The 18423-nt window shown below is 42.1% G+C and overlaps 1 protein-coding gene and 1 pseudogene across 1 annotated transcript; one reads left to right on the plus strand and one right to left on the minus strand.

Moving 5' to 3' along the window:
• Nucleotides 1-792: 792 nt before the first annotated feature.
• Nucleotides 793-5419, minus strand: LOC139383788 (protein FAM167B-like). Its single transcript, XM_071128357.1, has 2 exons — nucleotides 4953-5419; nucleotides 793-4364 (listed from the first exon to the last, which is right to left on the minus strand). Exons 1-2 carry the CDS (start codon nucleotides 5319-5321, stop codon nucleotides 4101-4103), a joined length of 633 nt encoding a protein of 210 aa, XP_070984458.1. The 5' UTR covers nucleotides 5322-5419; the 3' UTR covers nucleotides 793-4100.
• Nucleotides 5420-6584: 1165 nt separating this feature from the next.
• On the plus strand, nucleotides 6585-18080 carry LOC139383567 (myotubularin-related protein 9-like; annotated as a pseudogene).
• Nucleotides 18081-18423: the final 343 nt, after the last annotated feature.

The raw sequence follows: 18423 nt of genomic DNA on the forward strand, positions 1-18423 counted from the left end.
ACAACAAGGTGAGTCCAAACATGTCTTGTATGCTGCTGCATAAATTATGTAATATGCCAGGGAGATATGTATATTATATCTAAGAAAGTAATACTAAGTGCATGTTGTGTAGTAAGCTGTTCGTAGCCCATGTGCCTCACCCTAATAATATGGTCCCTTTCACACTCCTAACTTCGCCTACTGTTCTGACTTGCTGGTGCACATGTAGCCTATAGGCTGTTTTAGAGAAATGTCATCATCGAACATTGTCTGCTTATATGCCCCCTTTATTTATCCTACAGTTCAGAGTTGTTGTACGGGGAGAATATCGAGAGAATGGCCCATGTTCTGAATTCTGTCGCTGTACATTTCAAAAGTGCTGAACAAATAGTTATATTGACTACGTCCGTCCTAACTCGCTCATTAATGTCTTAATCAAACTGACTGGTTTCCTCTTATCCACTCGTCCTCCCCTTATGCCATAGTTTGTACATCTCAATTGTCAGTAGAAACCACATTTGTTTAACCAAGTCAGCCATATCAGTTATGTTCTTTTTTAAACAGCAGTAAATGAGGCTGAATGAACTGTTTTGATGATAGCCAGGTGTAGCAGTGGCTGAAAAGAAGGCCCTAACACTTTGTGAGCACCGTTTGTCACCGTTATAGTGCAATTCATGTATTGTTTAGTGTTGTGTTGTGGCTTTGCTGGAAAGCATCTAAAACCATTTTTTGCAGTTTGCCCCACCAAGATTTGCATGCTAAAATTGCCACTGTATGGATGGTTCAGGGGGTCAAACTACGAAAATGCGCTAATGGTGTGATTTTTTTTAATGACATTAAAAATGTAAGCTTTAAACACGTTATTAATGCATTAACTTTGACAGCCCTAGTTTAAAACCATGACAAGAGAGACTGTCAATGAATACAACAAAGAGATGCTGTTTTTATGAGTTAGTTCATGTTTAAAGTTCTTACTCAGTACTGTCAACACTTTGTATTCAACATTTGTATAAGCCATAAAATGCGTGTTCTTCCTATTTCCACTCCGTGCTAAATAAAAATAAAACGGGAATTATTTGTATGCTTACTCAGCTGTGCTTCACAAGTAATACAACAACAGATCTATTACCGGTGTGATCATATAGCCAGGTTTTCTCCAGATGTTACGCTTGGAATTCAGGCCAAAGAGTTTCATCTTGATTTCATCAGACCAGAGAATCTTGTTTCTCATTGTCTGAGAGTGGATAACTCCAAGCGGGCTGTCAAGTGCTTTTACTGAGTGGCTTCTGTCTGGCCACTCTATCATAAAGGCCTGATTGGTGGAGTGCTGCAAAAAGGATTGTCTTACTGGAAGGTTCTCCCATCTCCACAGAGGAACTCTGGAGCTCTGTCAGAGTGATCATCGGGTTCTTGGTCACCTCCACGATCAAGGCCCTTCTCCCCCGATTGCTCAATTTTGCTGGCAGTCAGCTCTGGGAAGAGTCTTGGTGTTTCCAAACTTCTTCCATTTAAGAATGGAGGCCACTGTGGTCTTGGGGACCTTCAATACTTCAGAAAAGTTTTGCTAAACTTCCCCAGATCTGTGCCTCGACACAATCCAGTCTCTGAGCTCTACGGACAATTTCTTCGACCTCGTGGCTTGGTTTTTGCCCTGACAAGCACCTTCAACTGTGTGACATTATATAGACAGGTTTGTGCCTTTCCAAATCATGTCCAATCAATTGAATTTAGCACAGGTGGACTCCAATCAAGTTCTTGAAATACCTCAATGATGATCAATGGAAACAGGATGCACCTGAATACCTGTGTAAATTAGGTATCTGTTTTTAAAAATTTTGAATACCTTTGCAAACATTTCTAAAAACCTCTTTTTGCTTTGTCATTATGGGTATTGTGTGTAGATTGATGACGATTTTTTATTTTATAGAATCCATTTTAGAATAAAGGCTGTAATGTAACAAAAATGTGTAAAAAGGGAAGGGCTCTGAATACTTTCCAAATGCACTGTATATCCTATAATTAATTACAATGGTTCCATTTGGCCTAGTTATTAGTTCTCTCTCTCACGTCATTCATGAGGTAATCTCAGTGTAAACTAGTATGTCATGTCTACCCATTTTGTAGAATAATTGATGACATCTTGACATCTTTATGAGTTCATCCATTTATGCTGTACCCCTTAGGGCAGGGATCATCAACTAGATTCAACCACGAGCAGATCTTTTCTTGAGAGGAAGGTAGGGGGGCTGGAATATAATGACAAATAATTTGTAGCCTGCAAATTGAACGCAAGAAGCACAAACAGATATAATATTTGACTAAAACGTAATAATTTCAAACCTTTGCATATGATCACGTGTCTGTCTATTATGGGTGGAAATACTTGGGAACAGATTTCCCAAATTAAAATCACTTGGAGCTGATTTCCTGTTTTTTTTTTACAGTTTATGTGCAATGGATTTAAAAAATAAATAATTATGGCTCAGAAAACTTGGGGGCGCAAATAAAACAACCAGTTGGGGAATTCTGCCTTAGGAGTTGTTCTGATAGTATCAGCTTACACCACGGAATGTTTAAGAGACAAACGCCTGATGTAGTTGAAAGAGGAAACTGTGCATTGAAGGTATTTCAGGATGTGAAAGGTTATAGCTGACTGAGCACTCATTGAAGTCTTGCGTAATGACTCCGGTCATTTAACCTGTTCTAACTTTTTTAACCTTTAACTAGGTAAGTCAGTTAAGAACAAATTCTTATTTACAACGACGGCCTACCTTAATGGACAGACAGACAACAATTTTCTTTCTCAAGTGTATTTTCAAGTTTGTTGCAATTTTTTGTGCATTTAAACAAATACATTGAAAAACAAACATATTGAAAACCGCTCTAGTCTGCCTCTAGTCATTTCCCTCATACATTAAATGGATGGCCTTGAGATATTCCTGCATTAGCAGAGTAGAACTCAGTACGTAATCATTAAAAAGCACTTACAAATCTACATTTTGCTTTGTGTATATTCAGCAAACATTTTGTAACATTGATTAACACCCACTAAATCCTGTTCAACATTCACTCCCTCAAATTTCCCCCCCAAAATACTTTCAGTTTCTCCTCTCTCTTCCTGAGAACAATATCTTTAAATACATATAAAACTTTGATACAGTTTTTTACTTGGACAACATTGCAGTAGGCCAAGCCTATAATCTACTGTAAAACACAATGACAGCACATTGGGCTGTGGGCTGTCTACAACATCTGGATCATCTAAAGGACAATAAAACGCATGGAGTACTACTCCATAAGGCATCGCCTCCAATAATGTCCTATCACGGAAGCCATGACCCCATGGAGGTCCTTGCTATTTTTGGTCTCAGAAGAAGAGGTGACAGAATGCTGGAATGTGACCTACAGCTTCCTGGGGAGTGTGGACTGGGACTCTGCCAATGCAGAGGGGAGAGAAATGCTTCCCATTGGGCTGTCAAATGTCCCTGGGGGTGTGACTAGTGTTAAGGTGTCTGTATGAAGAGATACATACTTCCTCCTGGGTTGTGATTAAAGTACGGGACTCGTGTTAGTGAGTGTTATTGCTGTGACCATTTTTTCTTTGTCTGAAGAAAGACAATTCCCCTGTGCAACGCTCAAGAGACATCTCTAGTTACAGTACCACCATGGCAGTCAGGCCTATTCTGTATGTCAGGGGGTCATCATAACTAATTATCTGAATACAGTGCAATTGATCTGACACCATGGCAATCCAAACCATATCCATTCCAGAGCCACACCTCATCACTAGCTTCCCTGTCCATCTACTCTGACCTATCAGTCTGCACCTTCCCTGAGGTTCATTGGAGAGGTGCAGCTTTGCTATGGGTGTATGCCGTGCGCCTACAGGGCTCTACTATGGAGGCCTGTGTCTCTCTCACGTCAGGACTAGGGCACGGATCAGAGGAGTCATTTCCATTTCCTCCCACTTGGCTAATTACAGTCTGCACGCTCTGCCAGCCATTCTTCTTCCCTCTCATGTCATAACAGAAACCTGTGCAGTGGAAAACCCCTGATTACCCTGCATAGATTAGATAGAGGCTTTAATACAGTAAATCAAGCCTCGCAGGGTGGTATATGTTTCAACAGAGGGAGAAGCGTCGGGAGTTGATGTTCATCTTGGTGAGGCCAAGGTGTTTGAGGGGGGTGGACAGAGCAAAGGCAGCCTTCATGGGGATGTCACAGAGCAGGTCGGACTCCTCGCCACACTCCTCCAGCTCGTAGGTGGCGTCGTCCAGCATCTCCTTGTGGCGGTGACACACCTGCTCCACCTTCAGCCGGTGGATCTCCACACGCAGACGGATCAGCTGGCGCGCCAGACGGTTATCCTGGAACCGCATCTCCCTCTGTATGACAAGGAAGGGAAAGAGAGAGGGAAGAGATTAGCAATCAAATATCAATTCAAGCGCTCAATCCCTTGGATCAGGTTTTCGTTATTGATGTGTAAAGACACCAACACATGATCTGTGTAAAAAAAAAAAAAGTGCATTTCTATTTTAGGATTTTTCAGCTCTGAAATTAACAAGGTCCCTGTGGTTTTAGTGTGTTTGCATTGTTTTGGATGGAACGATATTACAGCATGACTTTGTGCTCAGAGCTCAACCTGAAAACAGGTTTATTTTCCATAGATGTCTCCATCACATGACACTGGTAGCTGGCACATAGACTCTGCACTATGGCACACTTGCATCATGAGGATGCACAAACCAGGCAAACCAAACCAGTGAAACTACCTACCTGGTAATTATGTTTGCCAAATAGTCTCATTGTGTCCTATTCAAATCGACTTGAGTGTTTTCATTGTATATCTGATTCTAAAGGATGTTATGCAGAAATATTGCAGCCTTATTAATTTCTAACATGTCCAAGTAAACATAACTGAGTCTGAGTTGGAGAAAAATAGACAATATCTGCATTAAAATAAGTGCACTCACCAGCTCTTTTCTAAGGAAATCCAACGCGTCATCAATGGTATCGAAGCCACAGATGTTGCGGATGGTTAGATCTGAGTTCTCATCCCGCATAATTTCAGGCAAAAACACATATTTCTCTGCAGTCTCTTGACTATTATCTAAACCATTTGGGTTCTCCTTCCACGGTCGGCTCTGCAAGCGCTCCTGCCATTCAAAGTAGGATGGTCTGCGGGTTTGTAACTTTAGTTTTTCGGTAAGGACTTTCACATTGTTCAAATCCTCAGCGTTTCCCTCTGTATCTCCTTCGCAGTTGTCCTCGCCTCCTAGCTCCTTGAAGTCCATTGCAAGTGCACTAGTCGTTTTAAATGGATCTGCGTAAAAAGTCATCATAGAGGCTGCAAAAACTTTTGAATGAGTTATTCACAGCGCAGGATATGTCCCTTGAGTGTTCAGTCAGTGGGCTTGCCAGTTCTGGATTGGAGTGCACTGGTGTTGCTTACTTTATTTATAGAGTGATAAGGATAAACAAAAGTTACCGCCCCTTATTGAGCGAGGCTGCGAGGGAGAAGAGGTGTAGGCCATGCAAGTGTGCAGCCTCCCTCAAGTATTCATGTGACCACACGTTGGTGAAATAAAGAGTTAGCGGTGTCTACTTATGGCAGCACTCAGGTGCAACTTTTAACATTGGAACGCAAGGATTTGATTTGACATGTCAATGGTTCAAAGGCTTTAAAAAATCCTACTCGAAAATGGCAATGGGATAAAAGTGACATTGATTTATCCATATCTCTGAAACTTGTGAAGTTAAGATGACACCTAGATATATTTTGTATTTATATGCAATGTTTGTAATTAAAATTTGAATTATTTTGGTGTTACCAATTCATTTTTATTAGGACAGGTACAGTAGCTATTCATACAAATTATGTTATCAGTGCATGATCCTGACTGGAACAGCTGACAAACTGAAACAAGGTTTAACTTACTGTGTGTGATATGTGGTTGTCTTACCTAGCTTGTATGTCGCTCTGGATAAGTGTCTGCTAAATGCAAACGTTAACTCCTCAGAAATAGGATTGGAATGTTTTCATTTAGGGCAATGCCTCCATCTAGTGGTGATAATCTAACACACGGGGAATCAATTCGACTTGCTCAATTATCGGATGGAAATATGGATGGGCTAGCAAGCAGCTGGCTGCAAGTTTTACACTATATGTGAGTTTCTACTCTCTGCCACCTACTGTTTGACCTTCAGATGATCCATTTTCTATCAAAGACTAGGTCAACACACTGGGAATGAGATGGGTATTCACAAATGTTGACCAATACAGTGGCTTGCTTTGGATTGGTGACCTGAAGTTACTAGATGAGTAATGTAAACTAACTAGACTGGGATGGTTCAACAACAGCTTGAAAGAGACAGCAGATTTCACTCATAAATTCTAGTATGATTTTTATACATACTCAACTCCAATGGTCGAATTAAGCAATAAGGCCCAAGGGGGTGTGGTACATGGCCAATATACCAGGGCTAAGAGCTGTTCTTAGGCACAGCTCTTTCTAGAGCAACAACTTGAAGATCACTGACGTCATGATTCAACCTTGTTTTTTTCAGAGTTTGCAGTTGTGTTGAAAGCACCATTAATCCAGATAATGCCTGACTTTGATGACAAAATTGGCCCACGAAGGACCGCTGCGCCACCTTCCTATTCAAGTGAGCACACCAAGGTGAGTACAAAAATGTATTGTATGCTGCTGCATAAATTATGTAATATGCCTGGGAGATACAGTTGAAGTAGAAGTAGATGTCCTAACCGACTTACCAAAACTATAGTTTGTTAACAAGAAATTCGTGGAGTGGTTAAAAAAACTAGTTTTAATGACTCCAACCTAAGTGTATGTAAACTTCCGACTTCAACTGTATATACACCTTTTCTGAAAGGCCCGAGAGTCTGCAACACCACTAAGCAAGGGGCACCACCAAGCAAGCTTCACCATGAAGACCAAGGAGCTATCCAAACAGGTTAAGGACAAAGTTGTGGAGAAGTACAGATCATGGTTGGGTTATACAAAAATATCCAAAACTTTGAACATCCCACAGAGCACCATTAAATCCATTATTAAAAAATTGAAAGAATATGGCACCACAACAAACCTGACAAGAGAGGTCCGCCCACCAAAACTCACGTACCAGGAAAGAGGGCATTAATCAGAGAGGCATCAAAGTGACCAAGGAATTAGCCTGAAGGAGCAGCAAAGCTCCACAGCGGAGATTGGAGTATCTATCCATAGTACCCCTTTAAGCCGTACACTCCACAGAGCTGGGCTTTACTGAAGAGTGGTCAGAAAAAAAGCCATTGCTTAAAGAAAAGAATAAGCAAACGTGTTCGCCAAAAGGCATGTGGGAGACTTCCCAAACATATGGAAGAAGGTATTATGCTCAGATGATACAAAAATTTAGCATTTTGGCCATCAAGGAAAACGTTGGCACAAACCCAACACCTCTCACCCCCCTGAGAATACCATCCCAGATATTTTAGACTGGGACAGAGGTTCACCTTCCAGCAGGACAATGACCCTAAGCATACTGCTAAAGCAACACTTGAGTGGTTTAAGGGGAAACATTTAAAAGTCTTGGAATGGCCTAGTCGAAACCCAGACCTCAATCCAATTGAGAATCAGTGGTATGACTTACAGTGCTTTGCGAAAGTATTCGGCCCCCTTGAACTTTGCGACCTTTTGCCACATTTCAGGCTTCAAACATAAAGATATAAAACTGTATTTTTTTTGTGAAGAATCAACAACAAGTGGGACACATTCATGAAGTGGAACGACATTTATTGGATATTTCAAACTTTTTTAACAAATCATAAACTGAAAAATTGGGCGTGCAAAATTATTCAGCCCCCTTAAGTTAATACTTTGTAGCGCCACCTTTTGCTGCGATTACAGCTGTAAGTCGCTTGGGGTATGTCTCTATCAGTTTTGCACATCGAGAGACTGAAATCTTTTCCCATTCTTCCTTGCAAAACAGCTCGAGCTCAGTGAGGTTGGATGGAGAGCATTTGTGTTTTGGAGAGCACAGCAGTTTTCAGTTGTTTCCACAGATTCTCGATTGGATTCAGGTCTGGACTTTGACTTGGCCATTCTAACACCTGGATATGTTTATTTTTGAACCATTCCATTGTAGATTTTGCTTTTTGTTTTGGATCATTGTCTTGTTGGAAGACAAATCTCCGTCCCAGTCTCAGGTCTTTTGCAGACTCCATCAGGTTTTCTTCCAGAATGGTCCTGTATTTGGCTCCATCCATCTTCCCATCAATTTTAACCATCTTCCCTGCTGAAGAAAAGCAGGCCCAAACCATGATGCTGCACCACCATGTTTGACAGTGGGGATGGTGTGTTCAGCTGTGTTGCTTTTACGCCAAACATAACGTTTTGCATTGTTGCCAAAAAGTTACATTTTGGTTTCATCTGACCAGAGCACCTTCTTCCACATGTTTGGTGTGTCTCCCAGGTGGCTTGTGGCAAACTTTAAACGACACTTTTTATGGAAGAGTGGCAAGAAAAAAGCCATTTCTTAAAGATATCCATAAAGGCCAGATTTGTGCAATATACGACTGATTGTTGTCCTATGGACAGAGTTGAAGCCTGAAATGTGGCAAAAGGTCGCAAAGTTCAAGGGGGCCGAATACTTTCGCAAGGCACCGTATATATTGCTGTACACCAGCAGGAACCCATTCAACTTGAAGGAGCTGGAGTAGTTTTGCCTTGAAGAATAGGCAACAAATCCCAGTGGCTAGATGGGCCAAGCTTATAGAGACATATCCCAAGAGACATGCAGCTGTAATTGTTGCAAAAGGTGTCTCTACAAAGTATTGACTTTGGGTGGGTGAATAGTTATGCACGCTCAAGTTTTCCGTTTTTTTTTGTCTTATTTCTTGTTTGTTTCGCAATAAAAAATATTCGGAATCTTTAAAGTGGTAGGCATGTTGTGTACATTAAATGATAAAAAAACACAAAAATATATATTTTAATACCAGGTTGTAAGGCAACAAAATAGGAAAAATGCAAAGGGGGGTGAATACTTTTGCAAGGCACTGTACATGTCTTTATAAAAATTGGCCCTGTGAAAAAGAGTCCCCCAAATGTCACGGTATAATTGGTACTCTTACCTTGCTTCAAAGTAGCCTAGCCAAAATCTGACCATAGAAACATTTAGGGACTTACTTTATAGGCCTAAAGACTTCCTCATGTCATTTCTCTCCTGTTCTATTGGTTTCATATCAACTTTTTTTCTTTGTCCAGAAGCCAAAGGCATAATCCTAGTCTTATTAGCAACCTATCCTAGTTGTTATGTCTTCAGATTTCCATAATAATCTATATTAAGCATTTGGCTGACCAGTGGGCAAAGGCTGGGCACCTACGAAGATGGGTCGGCCCAGTTTTCTGATTAGCTGAGCTGAGGTGGCGCGAATTAACATTCAAAGTAAAGAACACATAATCAAAGAGAGCGAGACCTGCTCTGACTCTCCGTCAGTCACTAAGTCAGAACAGAAAAACAGAAAGGTATAGTACCGAAAAAGTTAGACGAAAAAAGGGCTTTTGAGGCCGAAGCTGCTAAATTTGTGAAATGAACCGACTTACTTGCTGAAAGTTCTGGTTCAGCAGGTCCTAGTGCTGTGTCTGTGAGAAATGACAGATCAGCTACTGTGGTGCAGAAATGGCAGATCAGCTGCTGTGGCGCAGAAATGACAGATCAGCTACTGTGGTGCAGAAATGACAGATCAGCTGCTGTGGTGCAGTCGAGGTATAGGAAGAAAACAGAGAAGACACACTCATGCACACTGACACAGATCATGCAGCCTACTGCTGCCAGCTAGGCCTCATATTTTAGCTGTGTATTGTATGAAATAGATTTCATACCTACTATAGGCTAATTAGGGAAATGGGGGATTTGGGAGAACATTTATACAATAGGCTATTACTTGCAATTTAGCCTAACAAGTCGCTAAATTGGCTTTTATAACAATAAGGCAATAGCCGTCTAATAGACATTTATACAGTGCTATATAAACATATTTTTCTTAACTGCATTGTTGGTTAAGGGCTTGTAAGTAAGCATTTCATGTTAAGGTCTACTAAACCTGTTGATATTTGGTGCATGTGACAAATAACATTTTATTTTATTTGATTACAGTAAAGGTCAATTCGGGGACTGTCTGTGTATTTGAATTGTTTTATAAATATTTAGAAGCTTCTGAATCAGTCTCTTCAGCCCAGGAATTGTGTTTATACGCTGTAGTAATGAGTGACTGTGGTGTCGGATTACATTACATTGCTACAGCCACTGAAGGGTGGAAAGTCCCACCTATCTCCTGCTTATTTCACTCCCTGAAAGGCTTGTCACTTCTTGGCAGAAGGTTACACATAACCTTTGCGCACTGCACTGTCAAATGAAGCACAACGCTGGAAATCTATCCTCACCCACATAAACTAGTCCCGGCATCGTTCTATGACAAATCATTAGTAAAGTTGTTTTGCAGTCCTTGATCTAAAGTGAGTACTATTTATACTTTTTAAATAGTTTATAAATGTTTTGAGTGACTGGTTCAATTTCTCACCAGTTACTCACCAGGCGTGCCATTGGTAGACATTCATACAGTACCTGGTAAATGAACAAGCACACAACACAGGAGGTTTTAGTAAATATGCAGTACCAGTTAAAAGTTTGGACACACCTAGTCATTCAAGGGTTTTTCTTTATTTGTACTATTTTCTACATTGTAGAATAAAGTACAGATACCCCCAAAAACTACTGAAGTAGTAGTTTTTACTTAAGTACTTTACACCACTGAGTATAGCCTACCAATGTCACTAACATTCAAAGTCGGATTGATGGACCATATAGCCTAGAATACAGAACTCCTGCCATATTGCTTAAACCCTATATTTCAACGTGTTGACAGCCAATTGACATATTGCGCATAGGTCTACTAATAGTTACTAATAAAGTTTAACCCATCCTATACACAGGGTTGGATTACCACATTTGGGGCCCTGGGGCACTGACTCCGGGGCCATTCTATAAAAAAAAATAGAAGAAAACAATATTCTAGATTTTTTTGGGAAAACAGTTTTTGCCATGGTGCAGAGAGAAATATATGCAGTTATATAATGCTATTTCTACACATTCTTTCATGAGGCTTAGAGAAAATGTTGCAGTTTTAAAGCAAATGTCCTGCAATTCGACACATTTTGCCATTAGGCTGAGAGAACATTTAGCAGTTTCCAACCTAATTTCTCGCAATTCTTCATATTTATCAAAAATAAATAAATTGGAGGGGGTTGGCGGCCCCCTGGAGGATGGGGGCTCCAGGGAACGTGCCCTGCCTGTCTGTTCTGTAATCTGGCCCTGCCTACAATCACTCAGTGAATGTTGGGTCAGGGTTTCTGGTTATGCATGCATGACTGTAAGTCGCTTTGGATAAAAGCGTCTGCTAAACGGAATATATTATTATTACTGTTGTTGTTATTATTATTATTATTATTAAGTTTGCTGTTGATAAGGATGTCTCACTAACCAAAGCCCCCTCCTAACTCTCTCTCCCTCCCTGCCGATTATGGAACACCTATTGGCCTCTTCTCTAGTACAGGCCAGAGACAAAGGATTTACATAATTGTGAGATACCTTGTGTGTGAGTCTGGATGTGTTTTTTGTGTTTTGCACTATGCTGCTTTCCATGTCCGTAGTATGTAGTGGAAATGTCCTGTATTTACCAAATCATGAGAGCAAACCACACACAAGTCAGAGTTATCATAAAGTCTATCTTTAATTATATGAGCTCCATCACAACCCTTTGACTCTCAGATCAATTGAGTGTCTATAAATGAATTCTCTGAGAGTCCTTACAAAACAGTTCTTAGTATCATTTATAGCCAAGACACACCCATCTCAACTCACATGACGAATAACAGATCTTAGGAACATTACAAAGGAAGACTTTACTTGAGAGAGGAGTATTCCATAGCCAGACAGCATTAGCTATAAATTATCGTTCAGTTTGCTCTCCTAAAACGAGGTTCTACTTCTCGTTCTTGGTACAACATGACATTAGGATATATATCAATTGTCGTTTTAGACACTCCCATTCTGGACAAGCTCACAGAGACACAGTGACTGGCACACAGACATTGTGAAGCCAAGAGATAATTGGTTCCCCCTCAATCGATCCATTCACATGGTTTAAAAGATATGTTTACAGTGCCTTGCGAAAGTATTCGGCCCCCTTGAACTTTGCGACCTTTTGCCACATTTCAGGCTTCAAACATAAAGATATAAAACTGTATTTTTTTGTGAAGAATCAACAACAAGTGGGACACAATCATGAAGTGGAACGACATTTATTGGATATTTCAAACTTTTTTAACAAATCAAAAACAGAAAAATTGGGCGTGCAAAATTATTCAGCCCCCTTAAGTTAATACTTTGTAGCGCCACCTTTTGCTGCGATTACAGCTGTAAGTCGCTTGGGGTATGTCTCTATCAGTTTTGCACATCGAGAGACTGAAATTTTTTCCCATTCCTCCTTGCAAAACAGCTCGAGCTCAGTGAGGTTGGATGGAGAGCATTTGTGAACAGCAGTTTTCAGTTCTTTCCACAGATTCTCGATTGCATTCAGGTCTGGACTTTGACTTGGCCATTCTAACACCTGGATATGTTTATTTTTGAACCATTCCATTGTAGATTTTGCTTTATGTTTTGGATCATTGTCTTGTTGGAAGACAAATCTCCGTCCCAGTCTCAGGCCTTTTGCAGACTCCATCAGGTTTTCTTCCAGAATGGTCCTGTATTTGGCTCCATCCATCTTCCCATCAATTTTAACCATCTTCCCTGTCCCTGCTGAAGAAAAGCAGGCCCAAACCATGATGCTGCCACCACCATGTTTGACAGTGGGCATGGTGTGTTCAGGGTGATGAGCTGTATTGCTTTTACGCCAAACATAACGTTTTGCATTGTTGCCAAAAAGTTAAATTTTGGTTTCATCTGACCAGAGCACCTTCTTCCACATGTTTGGTGTGTCTCCCAGGTGGCTTGTGGCAAACTTTAAACGACACTTTTTATGGATATCTTTAAGAAATGGCTTTCTTCTTGCCACTCTTCCATAAAGGCCAGATTTGTGCAATATACGACTGATTGTTGTCCTATGGACAGAGTCTCCCACCTCAGCTGTAGATCTCTGCAGTTCATCCAGAGTGATCATGGGCCTTTTGGCTGCATCTCTGATCAGTCTTCTCCTTGTATGAGCTGAAAGTTTAGAGGGACGGCCAGGTCATGGTAGATTTGCAGTGGTCTGATACTCCTTCCATTTCAATATTATCGCTTGCACGGTGCTCCTTTGGGATGTTTAAAGCTTGGGAAATCTTTTTGTATCCAAATCCGGCTTTAAACTTCAGTATCTCGGACCTGCCTGGTGTGTTCCTTGTTCTTCATGATGCTCTCTGCGCTTTTAACGGACCTCTGAGACTATCACAGTGCAGGTGCATTTATACGGAGACTTGATTACACACAGGTGGCTTGTATTTATCATCATTAGTCATTTAGGTCAACATTGGATCATTCAGAGATCCTCACTGAACTTCTGGAGAGAGTTTGCTGCACTGAAAGTAAAGGGGCTGAATAATTTTGCACGCCCAATTTTTCCGTTTTTGATTTGTTAAACAAGTTTGAAATATCCAATAAATGTCGTTCCACTTCATGATTGTGTCCCACTTGTTGTTGATTCTTCACAAAAAAATACAATTTTATATCTTTATGTTTGAAGCCTGAAATGTGGCAAAAGGTTGCATAGTTCAAGGGGGCCGAATACTTTCGCAAGGCACTGTACATATGAAGACAAGCTTGACCTCTCCCCTCTCTGCGGCCCAAGTAACTGAACCCTGACAGAGAACAGATAACTGCAACCGGCCAACAGTATTATCCAAGAATAGACATTCTAATGACATACACTGCTCAAAAAAAGAAAGGGAACACTAAAATAACACATCCTAGATTTGAATGAATGAAATATTCTTATTAAATACTTTTTTCTTTACATAGTTGATTGTGCTGACAAAATCACACAAAAATGATCAATGGAAATCAAATTGATCAACCCATGGAGGTCTGGATTTGGAGTCACACTCAAAATTAAAGTGGAAAACCACACTACAGACTGATCCAACTTTGATGTAATGTCCTTAAAAAAAGTCAAAATGAGGCTCCGTAGTGTGTGTGGCCTCCACGTGCCTGTATGACCTCACTACAACGCCTGGGCATGCTCCTGATGAGGTGGCGGATGGTCTCCTGAGGGATCTCCTCCCAGACCTGGACTAAAGCATCCACCAACTCCTGGACAGTCTGTGGTGCAACGTGGCGTTGGTGGATGGAGCGAGACATGATGTCCCAGATGTGCTCAATTGAATTCAGGTCTGGGGAACGGGCGGGCCAGTCCATAGCATCAATGCCTTCCTCTTGCAGGAACTGCTGACACACTCCAGCCACATGAGGTCTAGCATTGTCTTGCATTAGGAGGAACCCAGGGCCAACCGCACCAGCATATGGTCTCACAAGGGGTCTGAGGATCTCATCTCGGTACCTAATGGCAGTCAGGCTACCTCTGGCGAGCACTTGGAGGGCTGTGCGCCCCCCCCAAAGAAATGCCACCCCACACCATGACTGACCCACCACCAAACCGGTCATGCTGGAGGATGTTGCAGGCAGCAGAACGTTCTCCACGGCGTCTCCAGACTCTGTCACGTCTGTCACGTGCTCAGTGTGAACCTGCTTTCATCTGTGAAGAGCACAGGGCGCCAGTGGTGAATTTGCCAATCTTGGTGTTCTCTGGTAAATGCCAAACGTCCTGCACGGTGTAGGGCTGTAAGCACAACCCCCACCTGTGGACATCGGGCCCTCATACCACCCTCATGGAGTCTGTTTCTGACCGTTTGAGCAGACACATGCACATTTGTGGCCTGCTGGAGGTTATTTTGCAGGGCTCTGGCAGTGCTCCTGCTTGCACAAAGGCGGTGGTAGCGGTCCTGCTGCTGGGTTGTTGCCCTCCTACGGCCTCCTCCACGTCTCCTGATGTACTGGCCTGTCTCCTGGTAGCACATCCATGCTCTGGACACTACGTTGACAGACACAGCAAACCTTCTTGCCACAGCTCGCATTGATTTTCCATCCTGGCTGAGCTTCACTACCTGAGCCACTTGTGTGGGTTGTAGACTCCGTCTCATGCTACCACTAGAGTGAAAGCACCGCCAGCATTCAAAAGTGACCAAAACATCAGCCAGGAAGCATAGGAACGGAGAAGTGGTCTGTGGTCACAACCTGCAGAACCACTCCTTTATTTGGGGTGTCTTGCTAATTGCCTATAATTTCCACCTGTTGTCTATTCCATTTGCACAACAGCATGTGAAATTTATTGTCAATCAGTGTTGCTTCCTAAGTGGACAGTTTGATTTCACAGAAGTGTGATTGACTTGGAGTTACATTGTGTTGTTTAAGTGTTCCCTTTATTTTTTTGAGCAGTGTATCTCACATAAGCATGAAATAAAATAAATAAAACATTTTATTTAGAAATGTTACCTAAATAATTCTGATTCTGCCACGACAAGTACTGTGCGAAAGGAATAGAGGATTCTTAATGTTTTCCTCCACATGCTTTTTGTCATGAACTGCAAAGAATTGAGGACTTTCTGCATTCATTTGCAGCAGTGATGAATCTGGTCCCCCCCCCCCCCCCCCTTCTCTTGCTCTCTGTGGTCTCTCTCTTCTCTGGTAAGTGTGTCTGATATGTATCAATTTTTCTACAGACCGTTTAAACTCAGTCTCCAGGACCAGTGGGGTATCTCAAATGGAGGAGCTAGTAAGTGCCACACACACACACACATAGATATCCCGTTGTTGTTGCATTAAATCTAAAATCAGAGACAATCATCACAGACTATAATCCAGGTCTTCACATGTGACAGGAAAACAGAGCGCTGGGATCAGGAAGTCCACAGAGGGGGTTGGGAACAGAGCAACATGCCTATGGGTCACTGGGCAGACACAATGGAAGGGTCAAGATTCAGATCAATTCATCCTGCTGAGACCACAATACCAGCTCTGCAGCCTAGTACATGTGGTTTCACTTACTACATTATGACTGTGTTGTGTATACAGTACATGTGGGAAACAACATGAATCCCTGCTAAGCTATATAGTCAGCTTCCTGTGATACCCTTGACATGGTACATTTAGGCTACTGTAGTTCTAAAACATATGATAACCTGGGGATCGCTATGTCAAGACAACCTAATAGACCCAGTGTAGGCCCTGTTAGAAGAAATCATATTATTTCAAACCATATATGCTCCATATATGTCCCTCAAAAGGTTGTGTATATATAGAACCACAAATCACCCTCATTGTTTAACAGTGAACTATATGTATCTGTGTTGTTGTGTCTTCCCACTTTTATCTCCCCCTGCAGCAGGATAGGTAGAGACTGAGTCATGTGAACAGAGACTACACTGTGTGTCTTAACCTTTATTTAACAAGGCAAGTCAGTTAAGAACAACTTCTTATTTACAATGACGGCCTACGCCAGCCAAACCCTCCCCTAACCCAGACGACGCTGGGTCAATTGTGTGCCGCTCCATGGAACTCCCGATCACGGCCGGTTGCGATACAGCCCGGGATCGAACCAGTGACGCCTCTAGCACTGAGATGTAGTGCCTTAGACCGCTGCGCCACTCGGGAGCCCACACATGAACACGCACATAAATGGAGTTGCAGTCACACACAGATACATTCATGTCACTACAATGACATACTTTTGTCTGTAGATGGCATCTACGGTATCAAATAGCAAAATTGTGTTTCCCAGGTCATCATGTGCAGTAGCCGGACCCTGACGGAAGCCAATAGGAAGCGCTGTAGGGAGGATGCGCTCCTCCTCCAGTCGGTAATTGACAGCTCTGGGCTGGGTTACATCGTTGACACCCGTTCCAAGCAATATGCTCAGCAGACCAGGATGACAGAGGACAGGTTGGAGTCCAGATCTAGCTGTTGGAAGAGACTGCACTGCCAACTGGAAAGGTGTCTGTGTGTTTGCATGTTGTGTGTGAGTTCTTTCATGTGTTTGTGGCTACGTATGTCTAACGTAGTTGCCAGGCTGTTTCTGCTTTAGCCAACCCCTTTTTTTGTCATGCCAAACAATGACACATTTGTTTGGCTGAATAGCTCTATGCCTATTGACTGAATAGTTGTATGTGTGTATCCCCAGGAGAGTCTGATAAAGCTGGTGGAGGCCTGTGGGGATCACTCCCACAGTGTGGACTGCTTACTGAGCAAGCTGGAGAACTCCCAGTTCTTCCATGGCCTGCATACTCACCCATTGAGCATGTTTGGGATCCTCTGAAAACGATGTGTACAACAGCGCGTTCCAGTTCCCACCAATATCCAGCAACTTCCCACAGCCATTGATGAGGAGTTGGACAACATTCCACAGGCCACAATCAACAGCCTGATCAACTCTATGCGAAGGAGATGTGTTGCAAAACATGAGGCAAATGGTGGTCACACCAGATACTGACTGGTTTTCTGTATTCCCAGTCATGTGAAATCCATAGATTAGGGCCTGATTAATATATTTCAATTGACTGATTTCCTTATATGAACTGTAACTCAGTAAAATATTTGTAATTGTTGTGTTTATATTTTTGTTCAGTGTATGTTATGTAACCCTATGGTGCTCTGTGGCTGTGTCCAGGGATGGCCACACTGTTCTAGTCCATGGTTCAAAGGTCACAGACCTTCTGGTGAGCTCTTTGGCCCAACTCATCCTGGACCCAAATACACGCACACTGGCCGGCTTCCTGTGTGTGTATGTGTGTAAGGTTGGCCATGCGGTTGGATTATAACAGTGAGGAGGAAACAGCAGATATTGACTTCTCTTTCCCAGAGTGAGCCTTTTTATATGTAGATGGAGAAAATAGACTGGCGAAAACTGTATTTACAACAAAACAAAGAAAACAGTGGTTGATGATCAAAGACAATCTGAATCAAAATATGTGGAACTCTATCAAAGAAAAACCCAGGTGTCAAGTATAGCTTTAAAACTGGAGGCATGCTGACCTGATCCCTGCCTCTCTCAAACAATGAAATAGCAGGGTTCTTATACCCACAATGCATCCGCCAATGGGAATATGTTTCACACAATGATTAATTAACAATCAAATCAAATTGTATTCGTTACATGCATCGTGAACAACTATTCAACTAAACTATTTAGCAGTCTTATGGATTGGGGGCAGACTTGATCCATTGGTACCGCTTTCCGTGCGGTAGCAGAGAGAACAGTCTATGACTTGGTGGCTGGAATCTTTGACAATTTTTAGGGCCTTCCTCTGACACCGCCTGGTGTAGAGGTCATGTATGGCAGGGAGCTCAGCCCCAGCAAAC

This window comes from Oncorhynchus clarkii, chromosome 25, assembly GCF_045791955.1.
Source record: "Oncorhynchus clarkii lewisi isolate Uvic-CL-2024 chromosome 25, UVic_Ocla_1.0, whole genome shotgun sequence".
Taxonomy (NCBI): domain Eukaryota; kingdom Metazoa; phylum Chordata; class Actinopteri; order Salmoniformes; family Salmonidae; genus Oncorhynchus; species Oncorhynchus clarkii.